The sequence below is a fragment of the Haemaphysalis longicornis genome, unplaced genomic scaffold (genome assembly GCF_048455015.1).
Source record: "Haemaphysalis longicornis isolate Haplotype H1 unplaced genomic scaffold, Haemaphysalis longicornis Haplotype H1 scaffold_4, whole genome shotgun sequence".
Lineage (NCBI taxonomy): Eukaryota > Metazoa > Arthropoda > Arachnida > Ixodida > Ixodidae > Haemaphysalis > Haemaphysalis longicornis.
This window is the reverse complement of record NW_027526361.1, coordinates 17,795,005-17,814,913: the sequence shown is the minus strand read 5'-3', so window position 1 is coordinate 17,814,913 and position 19,909 is coordinate 17,795,005. Positions and strand designations below refer to the sequence as shown.

The following is a 19,909-nucleotide window of genomic DNA, read 5'->3' as shown; positions in this document are numbered from 1 at the left end:
ATATGATACGGTAACACAAAAAAACAGCTATTCCATCTTATGTTCTAAAAACGTTAAGATGGAAGAGATAAATCGGGGGTTCAGAACAGAAGCGGAATTTTATTGAGGGACGGAATCGTGCCTGGAGTCCGTAACTCCAACCAGACTTCAGACGCTTTATCTTCGCCACTTGACACGTAGGCTCCCCTTCCACACAAACAGACGTGGCCGCGAACAGGCACGTAAGCGTAAGAAGAAGAAAAATCCGCACTGGTAAGAGCTAAACCTGCTATTTGTTTCATTCACTTTCAAAAAGTTTCCTTGCCATTTTTTATCTTATCCTCCTAGACTTAACTAAAAGTATGACAGACCAAGGCATCGTTTCTCAGTCCCGTAGGAAACGAGGAATCCTCGTTTAACGCGTGAAAACATGCAAAAGACCTGGAACAACTAAGAAAAAACGCAGCAACACCACCCAGCGAGAAAAGCGTCGAGAACACTAGCTGTTTATGGTATCTCGGCGGTGCGCCAAAGAGTTTCTTTCGGTGTTCTCAACGGCTCGCCGCTGCATACGCCACTGCGTCTTAATGTTCTCTGTCTTCTTTCTACCGCCCATGATGTTCTACCTCGTCATGCACCGCGGTAGAATACCGCAACTTGTAACGGGGTGCGCGCCAGGCTTGGAGGCGAAGAAGATGGAACAAGAAATGCCGCGCCCACTCCTTCGCTCATCAAGAAACAGTTCGTGTGGTCGTACAAGCTGAGGCGCTGAGGGAGAGACCACTTGCTCTTAGGCGGAGGCCGGCTACCTCATGAGGCTTCGACCTCAAGATGTCGGCCTAAACCTTAAATGGACCTCACCATCTGAAGTGAGAATAACTTGAGGCCAGAGGCTGCGACCTGCGAAGATGGCCAAGTTGGAGGTTTTGAGTGCCGCCGCAACACACGCCGCGCGCTCAATTCCAGTTAGATAAGATAAGATAAGATAAGATAAGATAAGATAAGATAAGATAAGATAAGATAAGATAAGATAAAACTTTATTTCCGACAAGCGGGGGGGTCGGAAAAAAGTGAAATTAATTCACTTGACAAAGTCCGAGCCCCGGTTACAGACAGCAACGGGCATCACAAAAGTACATCTTTCCAGAGAAAATCGTTTTTGCGGCATCATTATACAAAGTTTTTAGAAATTATTCCGCTGTAACGAAAATTTTTTTTAATACAACGCTGTTTGCATGCTCAGTGGTAATCTCATTAGCTGTGATGCGTTTCATATCCCGTGCATCGGAAATAAAACACGAATAAAAGCACGTGCATCAGATGTAAAACACAAAGGAGAGCACGTGAATTAGAAATAAAACTCAAATAGAAGCACATGCATAAAAAATGAAACACAAAGGAAAGCACGTGCATCAGAAATAAAACGGAAAGAAAAGCACGTGCACTTGGAATTAAACGCAAAGAAAAGGAGCGCTACCATAGTGCGTGCTTTCGAAACCTCGAAATAAAACCTATTTGAAATGACACGCAACAGCGTGCGTAGTGATTCTAAGACAAGTAGCTCCACTCAGTCTGATGCAAAGTTTTAAGCTTAGCTTAGTCATCGGCAAAAGAATTTTTGACAAACCTAGCCAAAAGAAGCACTTCTGTGATCTCACCTTATATGAATATGCTTTCGGATCTTCTGCGAGTTGTTCTTTAGGCTCCTCGGCTCCGTATGCTTGCTCAATCGAAGATTGCGGCAACCGAACGTGGTGCTCGGTGCACTTGAAGACCCCCGATGCCGCCGTGCGAAATCCGGAGTGCTCCTTTACGGTTCCGGCAATGGTGCGAAAACAAAACAAAAAAATAACGATTTGACCTAGTACTTGACAGGACATTATTAAACTTGCGCTGCAATACATCCAGAACATGCATGCGGTTGCGTGCCCGTATTATGTTCTCGCTATTATTGTCAGGTCGTTTGTGGAATAACGTGTTAAACAAGTTCAGGTTCAGTATAGTCTACAGGAATGGATAGCTTAGCTTCGCCAGTTACACATAGCGTTTCCATGTCATAGTTATGTTGTGTAGCGCAGAACAGGGTCAAACACGGCACGCCTATGCATCATGAACCGGACAGCCGACGAACCAACTGGGGGGCTGAGAAAAAGGGTGGACTAAAAGCCGCAGAGGTCGTCTTGAGCAAACGCACCGTCATGTTTTACCAATAAGAGCACGTTTATATTAACCAATCCAACACAGGATTATGCTGATAATTCTTCGCACGTACTGAGAAAGGTTTTACCAATAAATAGTTACAGTAAGAAAAGAAACGTAATGAAGGGATGAAGAGAGGATACGGGAAATAAGAAAGAGAATAAAAAAGAAAGATACGAGAAAAGAAGTTAAAAATACACAAAGAAAAGGTGGGAGAGAGGAAGGGGGCGAATACACAACGAAGGTTAAAAAAAGGACGAGAAAAAAGAAATACCGATGGCGTAAGCAAGAAAACAGGGCAGCAATAAAAAAAGTTGAAGGTAAGAAGAAACCCAATGAGTAGCATGATGGAAGAAAGGAAGAAAAAATTGGCTGGCGATTAAGATACTCCCTAATGCGATATTTGGCCGCAGCAGCAGTGCGCTGAGGCAGCACTCACTCGTGGGTTTTCTCGACGGCAGCGACGATGAGCTTCTGCGTCGGCGGCGCGACGTGCGTCTCAAGACGGGACCGCGAACTGCGTCTTAAGCAAACGCCCATCATATTCACGCGCATCCCCCCCGTTATCGCCAAGCGTCGCGCCATCGAGCACCCCGTGCGGGCACTGGCTCGCGGCCCGCCACGGCGAACCGGCCTCCCCTCCTAATTTCGCGACACTCTCCTCCTTTGCTTTTTTTCACCGTTCGCTTTTTCTTTTCTCGCCAGTTCTGCCATCCTTCCCTCGGTTACGCCGACAATGCGGCTCAGCCCAGAGACGGCCGTCAAAGGGATGCGCCCTAAAAAGCACGAAGCTATGTAACAGGAAATAAATACAGCGAGGAATATAGGAAGAACAGTTGTTGAAATAAAGGTAGGGAGGAACGAAAGAAAACAGGGAGGGAGTACCAAAGGCGGACGATTGAAGTAAAGCAAAAAAACAAAGATAGAAAGAGAGCCAAAAGCATCAAAGGAAGAGAAAAGTGCAAAACCGACTAAAGGCTGGGGTCTCCGGGGACTTTTAATAACTAAGGGATAATTTTACCCACCAGTGCAGGAACTGTTTTCCCAAAAACATCGGAATCAGGAAAGTAAGTAGACATTTCGACGACGTCTTTGTTTATTGCCCTGCAAGTGGAAGCATTTTTGCATCCTTGCCTGGGTGGCAGCGTTAATCGACTACACTATTTACCAGCGCTGAAAACTAATTGTATTGGTGTGAGCGACTTCCATTGTTGAATAAAAGGGAGAAAAAAAAAATTCGCCACGATTTTGCAACAATTTAAAAATATTACGCATTTTTTCTATTTAAACCCTTTTTTTTTAAATTTCGAACAGCTGATTGTTACACCACAAAATCAAAGTTATCAAATTGTCTGGGAAATTAGGCGCCTTAAACAAGCGCGCAGCGTATATAAAATTGTATAATTTTCAAGAATCGCACACAGAGGTCATCGCAAAAACCACACACAGAGTTCAACATAGATAACTCTAAGTATATATCCCAGCACGGCACACGCGCTCATAGCACTTCGAAAATACCAGTGACGCACCGCACCAGTTGCTCGTCTTTCCACTCGCCCTACATGAATGGAACAACTCGCCTTCCTGCGAAACAAGCAGTCCAACTTATGAAACTTTCTGGTCTCTGCTGGAAAATCACCCGCGCACCTCGGTATAATTCAATCATTACAGCAGCTGCTTATTATTCATCATGTTATCTTTTCCTGTATTGTCGACGCTATTCTATAGCTGAATGATTGTTGTGCTGTATTAAAACTGAACGCTTACACATTTATTTGCACAAATCTGCACTTTCTTTAAGGTTGTACGTCGTAGAATATTCTATGTTTTATTATGTTGAAGTTTTTAATCTTCTGCTCTTGCTGAAATATCCCATTATAAATAAATAAATAAATAAATAAATAAATAAATAAATAAATAAATAAATAAATAAATAAATAAATAAATAAATAAATAAATAAATAAATAAATAAATAAATAAATAAATAAATAAATAAATAAATAAATAAATAAATAAATAAATGAATAAATAAATAAATAAATAAATAAATAAATAAATAAATAAATAAATAAGTGTAATACCACATATTCAACATATTCAATTTAGAAATGAATGCAAGAAACAATATGCCCAAAACAGCAAAAGTATTCAAGATGCGTTATCAATATTTCATCTAGCAGCTGACACTGTCAATCCGCTTCGTATCGACATCATCGCCCGCCATTTTACTTGGGCACTTCACGTGTGCCTGAATTGCAGCCTTAGTTACAGGGACATCTAAGGTAGGCGCCACAGTGGTACGTGTGAGTATACGGTGAAGCACGCTTAGGGGTTTCTGGTCAAGTGGAGAACGTGCCCGGTCCGGGACGCAACTTTTTCGCCGGTGCTGTTTTCCTTGCTTCGAGCGATGACGCTATGCTTTTGATTTATACCTCACACTGCTATCTCAAGACAAAGCTAAACCTCCGAAATGTTCCTGCCTACTTCGCTTGAAAACAATCCGCAACAGGACCACAAGTTCAGTGTACTAGCTACATACGAAATTGCCCGAACTCCCTGACGTGCTGATTTTATTTTGGAAGGGGCGAAGGCGAACCGCTAAAATAAAAAAAAGGCGAGCAGTGAAAGTTGCATTATTGCCCAACAAAATAAAGGTGTATTCCACAAATTCACCCAAGTAACAGCTACGCGCACTTTAATTAACATCGACATCAAGCGTGGACGTGAACACCCAACATCGGACTCGTTCTAGAGTGCTTTTACAGCCACGCCAGCATGGCTTCAACGCGAGCATCCGCGCTGGATCAAATAGAGTGATCCGCATCCTCCGGGCGGTCTGCTTCCTATGAGTAGGGCTGATGCATCTCCCGTTGTGCCTCGGGGCGACAGCAGCCTCTTCCAGTGGTCGCTGTTGAAGCACGTGGGCGGCGCTGGGGCTGCTCGCAAATGGTGCCGGCGCCGCCAGCGGCCTTGCGGCGGTCACGGGTCGGGACGCCGATCGCGGCGCCGCATCACGGCAGCCGCCCGCGCCAGGGGGGGCCAGCGCCCCACGCGACGGTCCGCGCAGGCAGCGTCGTCGCCCGCCGCTTCGGCCGACGAGCCAAACTCGTATCCCGTGCTGATGCTCGCGAGAAGCCCTCTTCGGAGCTCGGAGGCCCCTCGCGCCTCCTCCGCCCGCGCCCAACGCTGCGACCGGCGATGAGAAGGAGCGGCCGGCTAAATGTTGCTCTCCTTGTTCGTGCCCCGTATCTGAAGAAGAGGTGCAGTGCGCGCTCTGGTTAGCGCCTCGTGTGTACTCTGCTCTTCGGCCTCCTCAACCGGCGATGTTTTTCCGACTGATGCGCGCGGTGTTATTGTCCGTGCCCGTCTCTTCCGCCTCTGTTCAGAAGGTCGCCCTGAGGGACACCGGCGCCGCAGCCTCGGGATTTTGGCCCGGCAGAGTTTGAGTGCAGCAGCGGCTGACAATTGGTCAGGTGTGGCGTGGCGTTCTGTTTGTTTTAGCGAACATTTCCGCAACTTTTTTTTTTATTTTTTTACGAAAGCCGTCTGAAGTGTAAAAAGAAACTGGCCGGGGTGTGAGAATCGTCCAATCGTTACAGCACCGGTGGTAAGGAAGGACAAGAAATTTTATTTCTAATTGCAACGTTTAAGGATCGACAGAAAACACGTGCAATACTTACACTGCGCAAAAAAAAATAAAGGGTGCGTAGGGCGTAAAGGCTTCCCGGTTTTTGCCACTTTTTTATTTCAATTTAATTGAAGTGCATAAACTAAGAGCTTTTGCGAATAACGCTGTCGTTTCGAGACAGAAAACAGCGGGTTGGATGAGACGTCTGAATCAGCACGGTGAAAGTGTGACATCGTCTACTCTTACGGATTTCACCCAAGAGACTCGGAATTTCCCGTCGACCGCATAGTGCGTGAAGTGTCTTCTTCCTGAAAAGTAAAATCAGGAAGGAAGGTGGGCAGAGGAGATCCGGCGGAAGTCGTTGGCCGGAGAGTGATCGCATTTGTCATCGGTGGGCCACCTGCGAGGAAGTGCGCTGACCGCGACGCTAAGGGAGTCGCAGTGTCGTGTGTGCGTGCCGAGGCGTCGCTGGATGCGTTACAACCCGTGCCCCCGGCGTCGCAACCATGCGGAGCTTCGCTGCAGAGCCCGGCTGGCGGTTGCGCCTGTGCTGGCTCTTCGGCCACTGCTGTCTCCTATGGAGCTTGCGGCCCGCTTGGGCCGCTGGTGAGTCTGCCGACTTGGGCACCCCTAGACGTGGCGAATACCTCACTCTGCCAAGCACTGTTCAGAAGAGACAGCTAGGACCACTTACCAGGATGACGGGTTTCAAATGAGAAAGAAGGGGAAAGGGCCCGTTCGGTTAAAAATGTTGCCCCCTTTACCAATGCTGCCCGCTCGAATATTAGTAACACTCCTGTTTACTCTCTCACCCGGAGTTTGCCAGGGAGGTTATTCCACCTTTCAGCTCTTCAGTGATCACGCAGATTTACCTCCAGTTTATTTTATGCCATCCTTCCCTTCAGGTCAGGGCATCTGGCAACTTGTGTGTGTGTTTAATGATTAACAAAATATTACCGCCATAACAAACTCCGCGAGCGGATACAAAGTTTCGTGATGAGTACCCGCTACTTGCCAGCCGTTTTATTGTGATAATAACGATCGAAACGACATCGGGTATCACAGAGGCGTCCAGTTCCACTAAGCTCCTTGTTTGCAAGGCACTGCTATCGGGCGGAGTAAAATAGCAAGGCTGCTCAACACTCGTGCACATCATTTCTGAGACGGCGGAGAACGTAGCCAGTCAGTGATGTTGACTGTTTTTGCACACCTCGCGTTTTTCCACTTTCTTTTAAACCAACCCGGTTCCATTTTGTGACCTCGAACAGCAACAAAGCAGGCCGCCTACTGCGCAATACTCAGTCAGCCTTATTTGCTCTGTCAAGCAGAGATTGCGCCTGAACTCGGATCTTTTCCGTGCTGAGTGTACTGTAAGGTGTGCGTAAACAAGCGCAAGATTCACAAACGTACATTTGTGTTTGCTCTACAGAAGCAACCTTTTTTAACTCCTGCCATTCGCTCTGAACATGGCTCCCGTTCTGGTATGTTTGTCAGCCTTTGCCGACCTACCAGGCACCGATGGTTTGCGATGGCCGGGGTCTATTTCTAGAGCACCACCGTGGTGTCGGCCGCATTTCAGGCTGCCACCGCAGAACAAACACGCCCTCGTTTCGAAAGAACGACGCCAGCGGGCCCTCGTAATCTCAAATGTTTGGTCTGCGGCCCCTTTATGTGTACTGAATGCATTCTCAACGGTATACTGTACCAATCTCTATCTCTCGAGTGTCGTCCCGGTCTTTCTAACGTACACAAACTAACTCCTTCCCTTCGTTTTCGTACGTTAGGCATCTGTTGTAAGGGCCCAGAATTTTTGTTTCTTTTCCCTCATTTTTTGGGGATGAACTATTTTTACAGCAAGTGTTCGGTGCTTTATGTTGTGTGGGGTTGTCTAGTTCCGTTCGCGTCGTTTTTCTCCGGAAGTTATTTTACGAAACGGAACATATCCCGATGAGGAACTGCGGGAAAGGGGCTGAAAACATTTCTTTTTTCAGGTTCCCGGAACATTGTTTAGAAACTTTGGACGAAATATTTCTAGACTTTTTTCCACGGCGTTTAGAGAGTAAATATTATGCAGGGGAACCTACTATAGTTCCTTCGGATATTGAAATTTCGCGTTAATATACACGTCCTCGCAGATGAAAATTTTATTTTCGTTCCTGTAATAAAAATGCGAAAGACAGAGAGAGAAAGCCCTTGAATGAAACCGGAAGAAGTCAGCCCTGCTAATGAGAGCGCTTGCCAGTTACAATGAGCTGAAGAATAAACAAATTAACAGGGCAAAGGTTATGCAAAATAGGAAGCTAAAAATAAACAAGAGAATGACGGAAAACTTAGGTAGAGAGCACCCTCTCACGGCCGTACACATTGCGTTCACACATTCTGCGATGCGCCCCTGATGTTTGTGGAGCAACCCTGACAAATCACCGCTCCAGCTGCCGCCTCCGGGAAGTTCTGATTTTAACGCTTGAAGCATCCGTTGATGGGTTTGGGTGAACTGTAATGTGCAAAAAAGTCTGCCCTGGGGATATGACCAAGCCCGAACATTTATTTTAATGAAAAAGCTCCGATAACGAAACAGAACACGTTCTATAATCGTGTCTTTAACATGTCCAATAAAGACATCAAGTGCTATTGGTTTTCTGAAACCTACAATACAGTACATGGTGTAGACGCTTTCGGGAGGAATATGTTTTTCTTTCTTTATGGACCTAAATGTCGACGAAAAAAGTGCAAATATTTCTCTTAGATACCAGGCATACCTCCATAGGAAACTTCGACGCCAAGTAAATGATGCTCCTAGTTGTTGCTTTGTATGTTGGGGCAATAATAACTGTCTCTGTTCGCTTTCCAAGCAATTTGGGTGCACTGAAATCGGTTTTTGAAATAGGCTTCCAGAAAAACAACAACTTCGGTAGTATAAACGCGTTGTTCAGCCCCGACCGTTTTACTACAGTAGCGCTCAAGTTTTCCCAAAAACGACATATTTAGGGCCTATTTTGTGGGACTTGTGAGGCTTTAGTATTTCAGGGCAACTTCCGGCCAGAACAAAAAAATTCAATCACCTTTACTGCCCCTAGGGCGTTTGTAAGTTTGTTTTTTATTCGGAATGCCAACAAAATAACCCGACAGGAATGTTTTTTTTTTTTTCGACATCCTTTTCTCCTGCGTAATTGGCTTATTTATATATTATGTGTTCCCCTGAATTACATCTTTCACTGTCATTTTTTTGGAGCGGCCGGGTTCGCATTTACGACTATTGTCCTATAGGTGCTTCTTTTGAAAGAATGCACTGCAAGACGGTTGCAATTGGCATAAATTCCGAAGAAATGAAAATAGGTCATGAAGGTTTCTTATAATACAATAGTAGAATAAAAAATACGTCATTTAATATTGCGAGTGTCCTGAAACCAGTTTTTCTCTAGCTTTAACAACTACATTTGCTGAGACGAAACATACAGCGCGAAGCAACCGCGGCTGGTGAATAGAACTGTATGAATAGGGTTTCTCGGTATATTACGTGCCGATTCCACGATGTGCGTGTTTACGCGAATGTCAATACCGCGAGTGAAAGGTTCCTTTGAAGTGGAGCGCTCTTTTTTCTACCCTCTGAAAAGAGCCTAGCACATTCTTTTGTAAAGAACTTTCGCAGTGAAGTCTTTTCGGCGACTGTGATTACAAAACCTGGAGGTGTAACCCGCTGTTGAAGCCTTTGGAACCCAAATGACTCGTCGCCGCAACCACTGCGGGCGTTACGTCCGGCAGTTTTGTGCATTGCTTTATATCCACACACCGGTTACTTTTCCAAGTCATGTTTTCGGAACGGAGGCCTTCCGGAGTCTACGTTCAGATATTTCATTGTTAAACTTACGTCGCAAACTTATCGGCGAAAAAAGTGCCAATCCACTGTGTCTATCAGGCCAGTATGGCGGGGCTCGTGGACACGATTTGCAGCATGATTCTCCTCAAGACCCGCTCGACGTGTTTTTTTTTTTTTTTTTCAACCTGAAATAAATGTGAATCAGTTTTGCTTTGTCGCAGATATTTCAATTGGGAATGTTTCGCTTCGCGGATGCGGATCACTGTAAACATTGGAATGGGCGACTGGAAATATCTAAACTTGACTTCTCTCGCACGATAATCCTAGGAGCCTTTAAAATAATAATTTCAGAGTGGTGTTATTATGATAATATAATATTCATACTTTCCTATCTTTGGTGATTGAACACTAACGCTACGCACTCGCTACATGGAAAGGAAGTGCTTTGTTTCCTATTCACATTTCTGTGTTTATTTTGTTCATCACGTGACCGCGCCAAATTAGATAGGCCTTCGTGATTTTGCTAATGCATTTTCGAATTTTTCTGTTTTTCATACTTTGTTTGAATACTAGATAATCTCGTGAGTACTGGATTAGACACACCTTTGTGATTACGTGAGTTCATTTTCGCATTTTTTATTTGAATAATTTTTGGTAATACTAAGTAATAGCGTGAGGCTCCAGATCAGGTATACCGTTACGATTTTGTTCCCTCATTTTAAGCCATTCAATCTTCATATTCTTTTTATCTCCCTGTGACAGGAGGGGCTTGCTAGAGTTGGCTATCAAAAGCCAAATGGCCAGATTTGGCCATCATTGATAGCCCAATTTCAAAGATTTTGCTTCATTTGGTTGTAATAATTGTCTTTATTTTTACTACAATAATCTACAGTTAAATTATTATAACGAATAAAAGTCTTACTTCGAAAATTACGCATTCTTGTGAACATACGATGGCGTTGCACATACACTGTTCTCGTTGTGCGCATACACTGTTGACGTCGGGTGCTGAGCTAAGAAGGTTTGCGCGTTAATAATCGCTCATTGCGTTGTCTCGTGTTGCTTGTTTCTTCGGTAACAAATTAAACATTAGAAATTGTCGCGAGAATTCCAGCCGTAATTTTTGTCTTATTTTTTTTTTCTTCATTGGTCATTTAAGTTGTTTCAATCTATAGCGTGTTCGACTCCCGACGGCCAACAACACAGGTGTGACCCATCGTTTAGACTATGGTGGTCAATTAGTTGCTTCTTGAGCTCGACTAAACAAAGTAAAAACTGTTTTTCTAACATTTCGTTAACCTCAAATTTTGACCTTACGATATCAGCGGACGAGAACCGGCGTATTCAGCATGGTATGGCGTCCATTATATCCCCTGCGTGACTCTTGACGCCATCGGCATGGACATTCAACGTTTATTCTCGTACGTTTGAGAGAATAAGTCTGCGTGAACAAACAGTATGGAAATGGGAGAGCTCGCAAGGCTACTTCAAAAATAAACGACTCTGGGGTCAAATCGTTTAACTAAGGACACCGCCCAGACAGCACACATAGAACAAGGACTAGCGCTATTTCTCTCTATTTTTACGCCACGCAGATACACCGAAAAGAGAGGGAAGGGTGAGGTGACCGCATTCTCAACAGTGAATGAGCGTGGAGCGACAATGAGTTCACCCACTTGACGGACGCCAAGAGCTTCCCGCTCACGCAGCACCGGTCACACGAGTAAGAAGGCCTAGTAATGGGTCGTCATCAAACGTCACTGCGTTGACGCGACAGGGAAAGTTTGAAAAAAAAAATCACAGACACACTCTACATACAGGATCGAAAGGCTTCGTGTGAACAGTCAGTTGGTCGGCTGTAGTGACGCAATGCACTGCTGTGTTTAGGCATTCTGGTCGGTTTCGCAGGGCTCCCTCTGAGGCAAGCTTTGGGCGGACGCTTTCTCGCCTGCTCTGGGTAGCGCACGCCAAGTAAAAGCGGCGGCGGCCAGCGCTTCGGTGTCTGTCATCGCTGGCGCTGTGCCCAGTAGCAATCGCGTCTTTTAAGACGGCAACGCCATTCAATTCAGAACGAATACGCACTTCACTGCATCCGAATGTGGCGACCATTGTGCGGCGTATGCCACTCAGCTTGTTGTTCCTCGCTCTGGGGGAGGCGTTATACAAGACGGCGGGAACTTCAAAAGAGCTACGAGAACCGATAACTCCGTACTAGACAAAGCCAATAACATAAGTGTCCGTTTGAAAGCCACTGGGCGTAGCCTCGGTAGTGGCTGTTCGCTGTAATAATTCAGACAACGACTCTAACCGAACCACGCGTAGCCACTAAAAACGAAGCGTCGGCGCACCTAATCTCTGTTCGGACACATAAATTGATGTGCGGTGGCTCCGAGGCTCAGCTTATAATCACGTAGAGTTTCAGATGAGGCGTCTAGTAGAAGCTGCCGTCGTACTCAGTAAAATATCAGTAGTCGCATAGCATCTTTAGTTGCTGGAATCCCCGGCCGTGATGACAGGCTCTTGGTCATTATTCGCCGAAATGCTGCTCGAGCGATGGCTCTCTATGACATCACGCCAACTCTTTCACCAAGTGTCCGTGTACGTCCCGTTGATGGAGTGCGTTTTTGATTGAGTGTGTCCTTGATGTTGAAGTCTGTTCGCGAGAATCGCTCTGGACGAAAGAACAAAGCATGCAGTCCAAGAATGGATTCGGAAACGGAATAATCCTTGCTGTAATTTCTCTTGCTATGTCTTGCTATTCGGAAGCCCATGCGAGTCTGAGTTTGCGAAGAGAGCCACCATTTTTTTAAAGCATGTATCAATGGCAGGTTGGTTGATAGGAGGAGAGATGAGCAAGAAAAGAAAAACTGTAGGCTCACGCCGAACAAAAGAGTAAAACTCAACCGTCGCGGCAGAGTGTGCGCCAATCTGTCATGCGCGGCAGCTTCGGATGTTGCCTTGCATGTCACGAGAGAATGGGCGCCGACAAGCAGCCAGGGCCGCACAGCCATTGTCTCGGGCTGAAAGCGGACTCGTTCGTCAATAACGAGGGATGGCTCTTCGAAGGAGGCTGTGATGAGCAAGGGCTTGTACGAAGACTGCAGCTGGCGTGTATAGCCTTTGGAAGCGCATTCATTTGCGGACAGTCGCGACAGCGGCAGGCGCAATCACGCCGTTTGCTTGTTCGTGGGTTGATAGATGCTCAAGTGCGCTATTGGGTTAGGTGAGGCAAGCTTCCAAGAACTATGTTGTTTTATTTGGAAGGGGCATATCGGCTTCCCGTTTGCTCCATGCGATCACTTGCATTGCTGGTGTTCATCGGCATGTCCTCGCATATTGTACGTTAGGCGAAACGCTCAACTCCACTCAGTAAGCTTTACAACAACGCACAAAGGCGATTCCGGCTCAAAAGCTTTTGCTGTGTCCCTTCCTGGAAAGACGTTTCCCAAGAAGCTGTGCTTTAGCATACGAGTAGCCTAATTACGGCAATTGTGAGAGGTGTTTACTACGTTACTAGACGTCGAGCTTACTTCCGAAGTTATAGTCTTTTGTTGTCGGGATTTTCAAAGAAGGCGATAGAATTTGTTATTCATTTCGTGAAGACATGCCGGATAGAGAGAGAGGAAAAAATTCTTTAATGAGAGCGAAAAGGTCAGCTTTGCATAATGCTGGAATGGCTACTTCAGATGGTTGGTGAGCATGTGATGAGGGTTGAATGCTAACATGAATAACACACATAAAAAAAGGAAAAACGAAAGAAGATTTACCCGACGGACGCACGCACACACACACATAAAAAAGCGACAGAAGCAGGCACAGGATGGAGTCGAGTCCAGAGTCTCTAATAAAACGCACAAGTGCTTTAAGACCCCGCACCGCATGGTCTTCGCTGTTCCAGGGGCCCAAAAAGTCCTTTATGCTGCGAGTTTTCGCCCGTAGTAAACTTCGCGCTGTCATTCGCGCTGAGTTGAAACGTGGAAATACGCAGAACAGGTGTTCAGTGTCTTCTCGCACACGGCAAAGGGGACACAGAGGTGATGCCACCAGACCGATTTTGTTACGAAAGATTTTGGTATGGGCTACTTTGAGGCGCAGGCGATGTATATCACACTCTGTTTGCCTCGATAAACCGTGAGGTATACGAAATGTAGCCTGCGGGTCGGCAGCGTAAAGGAGGGCGTACTGCAGGTCCGGGTTCCGCCATTGCTGCAATTGCATGCGCCATCCGAGAGTTTTGGCTATTCCGTTGACGTCCTTCTTGGATAAAGGGAGTTGTGCTGTTGAGCTCGTGGAATATGACGTGGAAGTTGTCAAGGGGGATTACGCCTCTCCTTTGAGCCTTTCAGCTTCCATCAGCACACAGAAAAGTAAGTAAATGAATTTAACCCTGGGAATTATATTCTGATTTCAACTTCAAAGAAAGCCTCGCCCCTATCCGTAGCACGAACTGGAAAAGACATACTCTGACTCAAACATTTGCATAAGCCGAAGAAAAGGGCAATACTGCATACGAATCAGGGATGCGCACGTCTTTTGACGAAAGAAAATCCAGCTTATCGCAGCCATCATGACTCAGAATGCCCACGCTACAGTTTTTTAACCTTTTTTTTGTCGGCATCAAGTGTGTTTTTTGTTTGCGTCACCAATCACTTCAACAAACGAAATTTCAACATTTTGCGGTGCTTACGTTACCAACAACAAGTCTATTTTTACTTTTCCTTTATATCCGTACCATGTGCTCTTAATAAACACATGGATAGATGAAACATTATAGTGGATTCTGGACCGGAATATTATGCCATTCGCAAAGCGGCTAGTATTGAGAAAGAAACGGAATATTGATTTCCTTACTGTCTGGCGCCTAATTCAAAACACAATGAGGGACACTTTTTTGTTACTATTTGGAGCTCCCGAGTAACTCAAGCTGCCGCTCTCAGTTGAGTGGAAACGTAACCGAATTATTCCCCCCTATTCGCTTTCCAGCCCGTTGGCTGCATAGAGCTGACTTTTCGTGCCAAGCTGAAGAACTCGAATCAAAAGAAGCGGCAAGAAAGGGCTCAAAAGATAAAAACGCGCTGTCATTGTTTAACCGCTAGCGGAATACTGCGAAACATCACGATGATAGCTCAAGATATTCTGTTCCACGCTTCGTTCGTCTGGTCTTTTTTTAAAGCAATCTTTCTCTTTTTCGCTAAGAAGGCATTCGATCTGGAGCTTATTACTTAAGCAGCTCCGTCTGAAGAAGCCGAAGCTACTTCGGGATGCCAGATCATGATTTTCTCGAACAGGCATTGTTCCTCATATTTCTTTACATGAATTCCATTTGGTGCCGAAGACAGAAAAACAGATATAGATTGAAACACCCCTGCTGGGTATATGTGCACGCGCAAGCGAATCGTCTTCTGGAATAGGGGCTCATATGTCCATCAATATTATAAAAAGGCTTCCCAAAGTAAAAAATAAATCGACATACCCACACGCACACGCACACGCACATGTACGCACACGCACACGCACACACAGACGCACACGCATGCTCACACACACACACGCACGCACACACACACACACGCACAAACGCACACACACACACACACACACACACGCACGCGTGCGCACGCATTAGCTTTTGTTTTATGGAGGATGAAAATGTTGCCTCTCGTGTCCAACGCGTTCTGTGATCACAGAGAGCTTCGCTCTACCCGGTGCCGTGCACGAGTGCAATGTAGCCTTAACTGGGGGCCGAAGTGCTGTAAAAAGGCGGCTCAATGGTAGCGCAAACACTTCTTCCGTTCCCGGCGCTCTCGCGTTCGCGTCAACAGTGGAACATAAGGCACGTTTACCCACTGGATCGTAAAAAAAACGCCGCACTTATGCACGTAGAGTGGGACGTCACGCCGAAACACTAAAAAAAAAAAACCGGAAACGGTCAAGAATAGGTGCATTGCGGTATGTGTGGAAACGCAGCGCAGCGTCAATATTTTGACGATACGCATGCCGCCGCTACATCCACGCCGCCTCTATCTACGTCGGAAAATATTTAACGTGCACGCATGCATCCCACACTTTGTGGCAGTTTCCCACTTCCATGGAAAGAGACTTGGATGGGGCCGAAAACGCAGAAATCCGCAGTCTAAACAAAGTTTAAATGAAATTGCATGCACGCACCGGCATGGGTTTTTATGTCGATATGTTTATGCCAATGCGAGAATGCACGAAATGTTTTCTGATGTAAACCGATCGGTTGCTGGTATCTTTCGTTCCTTTTTGTCTGCCAGTTATCATTTACTGAACAACAAGCGTGCTGTTCCGGTTTGTTTGTTAGTCGGTTGGTTTCGCACCGCAACCATATTTTCTCGTAATACAAGTAGATTATATAAAGACGGTGGCAGAAGGAATAACCCTGAATATAAGGTTCGGGGCCGTTTTTTTTTTTTTTTTTCTCCATTGCGAACGCTGCGCATAGGAGCAGGGCTTATGGTACAATGCTTCGGAAAGCATATTGTCACGAGGCGGCACGACCACTGAGGCCAACCTTCGTTAACGAGGTGATAAAGGCGATAATTTTGTGGGTAGGCATGAGAAAACGACTGAACGGTACGCACCGGTCTCTTCTTCCTCGTCTTCGGAAGGTCTGGTTGGCGGTGTGCGCCACAGCCGCTTCTGCCTTTTCTCGTCGTAATATTTGTAAAGAACGCTCCACATTGGGATGCAATAGTTTACACGACAGCACGCGCACACGCGCGCACACAACTCCGCATACAGACAGACAGACAGAAAGACACGCGCACGCGCACGCGCACGCGCACGCGCACGCGCACGCGCACGCGCACGCGCACGCGCACGCGCACGCGCACTCGTAAATACTTGTGCATCCTAATCGACAAAGAAACTGCGACTACCAGCATCCAGTTAGGCAGCTGATGAAGAGGCGCATGCTTATCGGTGTTATTGTGAGGAATGTCTGGCTTTTTTTAAGACGATAGTCTTTCTTGGGCTACTTGAACGCAAAAATTTTGGTCTGTCTGTCTGTCTGTCTGGCCCTCGATTCAGCGACCCCACCAAAGTGAAACAGATGCAACGCATTAGTCTTATATACCCACAGCCAAATCTAAACGTCTAAGTACGGTGGCAATGTTCACAATTGTCAACATTGTTCAATAAGAACAAGACATTATGCAAATATGACGCAGAAACTCAGTACACAAACGATATTTGCAGTGTTTCTTTATGGAAGCTTGATTTTTATGATAGCAAATGAAATACTATGTCCTCATGCAGAAAAAAAAATGCCTTCGAAACTAAACGAAAACAGTTACGAATTTTTCACTAGATAGGTTCCACAGTCGGTATGGAACGCAGGTGAACAAAAAAATGTGGTTCTATAAACGTTGAAGTAGGACGCCTCGATTCCCGCGCGTCTCCGCCGTACGGCAGCGCTGGCACAGAAGCACCCGGCCTAGAGCAGTAAGACGCGGTAAATTTAAATTGACTTCACCAAACCTCTAGCGTGCTTATCTCGGGAGGAGTGCGAAGGAAGAGGAACAGCATAAGCAGTGAGCGGGAAAGCGAAGGGAGGCGTTGACTTGCCAGATGTTTCGTCGACATTTGCAACGGAAGGAGCATATACGCGGCCATTTTTTTTTTTTTTCATCTGGTGTGGCTGTGCACGAGAAGATGTTGTCAAGACACCTAGCAGTCTAGACGGCTGCTCACGGGCACTGTTGCGTAATATACCTGCCTTACCTTGACTTATCAGGTAGCAGTCTGGGTAAAATTAAGGTGAGCCAGTCGTGTGCAAACTCTTTACAACCTTCCTCCCACCTTCCTCCTTTGAGGCCGCTTTTTTCCCTGTTGTCCATTCTTGGTTAGCTCCGAGCTGACTACGACCGCTTTCATACTTCGTATTCCCCTGCGATATCTATCCAATCAACGCCAATCATGCAGGGCGTTCGACGCCAACGTAATAGTTTATATCTTTGTTTTATGTCCACAATGGGGCGAAAACAAATAAGTCAACTATATCAAAGACAATAGACATGATAAAAACATGCCGTAAATTACATCTTACAGACAGTGTAGGGACAATATTTCCTACATGAGGGGTTCATATTACAAACCCAAGCTCGGATGCCAAATCTCAAGCCCGCTTCCCGGATGGGTTTCTAAAGGTGTCCCGGGGTGCGCCGCAACAGTAGGAAAACCTGCGGGCGCCGCCCCCGCGCAATTAACCACCGTGTACACATCGCAGCTGTGGCAGTGCACAAAAAAAAATCACGCATCTCCACGAAGTGAATCATGACGAGTGGAGTGGGCGAAGCGCTGGGGATTGTTCTTACCGTAAATCACCCGTGAGAGGGCTTACTGTTGCTAAAACTATTTCCGGTCCAATCCAATACAATACAATTCAGTTTAATCCAATCCAATCCAATCCAACCAAATCCAATCCGATTCAATGCTCCTCGCGCATGCGCAGGCACTTTCTCTCTCTCTCTCTCTCTCTCTCTCTCTCTCTCTCTCTCTCTCTCTCTCTCTCTCTCTCTGTCTCTCTAATCTTTTGTGAACCTTTTATTTTGTTCTTGTTAACATTCTGTGAGTCTTTTGTTCACAGACGTTTCGATTTACACGGTGCTGTGCCATGAGCACGGACACCGGACTCCGGACAAGCCTCGGCCTTAAGGTGCTTCGCCCCTAAAGTGTCTGTTCGAAATGGTGTGCCACAGCGACCTCGAAATCAAGTGAGGACTGCTCCGCACCGCTGAGGAGACCCCCTATAGCGAACAAGTAGCGGCTCACAAAGGATAGCAAGACGTCTTCCGTTCTCGAGTGCGCCGGTATTTTTGCTCGCTCGGCGGAGCTTGGTTTCCGCTGAATTAATGAGCGCATGCTGACTCTTTTTATTCCATGCACAGGAAGCGTACGTTAATTATGAGACCTGCTCCCTGGGGCTTCGTCGCGTTACGTTCACCGTGCACTGCCCGGGAACAAACCCGTACTGGTATACGTATGCGCCGACCATGCCGCGCGGAAACGCTCCCGTTACTTCCGTTTCAAGCATCACGAGGCGGGCTGCATTTTGACGGGCTCTCTCATGTAATGGTCCGTTGAGCCATAGTGGTACGTGGTTAGAGCCGGGGGTGAAGCGGAGGTGCAAATAAACCCGTCATGCGTTTCATGCAAGTCTTGGATCAATTCCGGCGAGTGTCACGTACAGAAGTTCAGCTTCTACGAGTTCAGAAGTTCAGCTTCAACTGATCCTCGAACCTCGCTCGGGAAGCGAAGGCAGGTCACCGCTTCTCCGCACTTGCCGTCGCTTACCGCGTTGTATTGGTGCTCCCTGCAAAGTTGTTTCGCTACTGAAAATGTCGTGTTCTCTGTCTCAGCAATGCTAACTTAAAGATTTACGTTTACAGCAAGCGCTAATAGTCTGACATTTCGAACTGCATCCCGTCCATCGGTATGTGTGCATATTGCGGTGTTTATACTTAAGTAACTTAAAAGATCCTAAGAAGATGCAGCCACATTTTTACGGTAGGAAAATAAGTCCACTGCCAGCGCGAGTGCAAAATGCTATACCTCTAAATTTGGCCTATAAATGTGTGCCTGCATGCGTGTGTTTATGACGCAAGGCCAGCCAAGGCCGAAGAGCGCCAAAACTGCGGCCTATGAATGTCATCTCGCAGTGAATTTTCTTCTTTGGAAGCGGTCTATAGCATACAGATGAAGAACTATATTTTGGCGAAACTAGTTGATTTCCGTCTCACAGCCACTCAGCACGTCTTCTAAACGCGCTACAAACCGCTCTATTTACGTCGAGTAGGTTTCTGTATTTGCTCAAAAATTCGGGTGCTAGTGAAGCCATGTACACCCAACAGCAGAAGTTTACGGACCCCAAAAGCAGCAATTTTGAGTTATTTCTCTGCCGCACGACAGCCCGGAGTACTATGTTCGGTATCTTTCAGTAGTTCCGTATTCCCACGACATCTCGCTTCCTTTCGGCAGTTTTTCGGGCTGCTAAAGGAAGAGAAATAACCTAAAATTGCCATTTCCCTGTTCCGTAAACTTTTGATCGTGGCTGTACATTCTTTTTGTTTGAAATTTCCCATTGCACTGTTTTTCGATGTATTAGGTGATGGGCAATATCCTTTGGTATCACTCTAAACCAGACAAGCTGACCTTTCTCGAGATACATTAGCAAAGGGGCGTGGGGGGCAAATTGACGCGCAAGAGCGCCCACACAAATATCGCAAAAAACACCAACAAAACTGGCTGCGCACCCTGGTTG

At 46.2% G+C, this 19,909-nt stretch overlaps 1 protein-coding gene across 3 annotated transcripts in view; it reads left to right on the top strand.

Annotated features, from left to right (window-relative positions):
* Positions 1-5,249: 5,249 nt before the first annotated feature.
* The window catches only part of LOC144178327 (synaptogenesis protein syg-2-like), a 228,704-nt gene continuing 214,044 nt past the window's right edge, over positions 5,250-19,909 (top strand). The window contains exon 1 of one of the 3 annotated variants that reach the window (XM_077706084.1): positions 5,250-6,413. In XM_077706084.1, the coding sequence (XP_077562210.1) occupies positions 6,314-6,413 (100 nt within the window). In that variant the 5' untranslated portion in view covers positions 5,250-6,313. The remainder of the gene's footprint in view (positions 6,414-19,909) is intronic. The other 2 variants (XM_077706082.1, XM_077706083.1) reach the window with 2 other exon arrangements.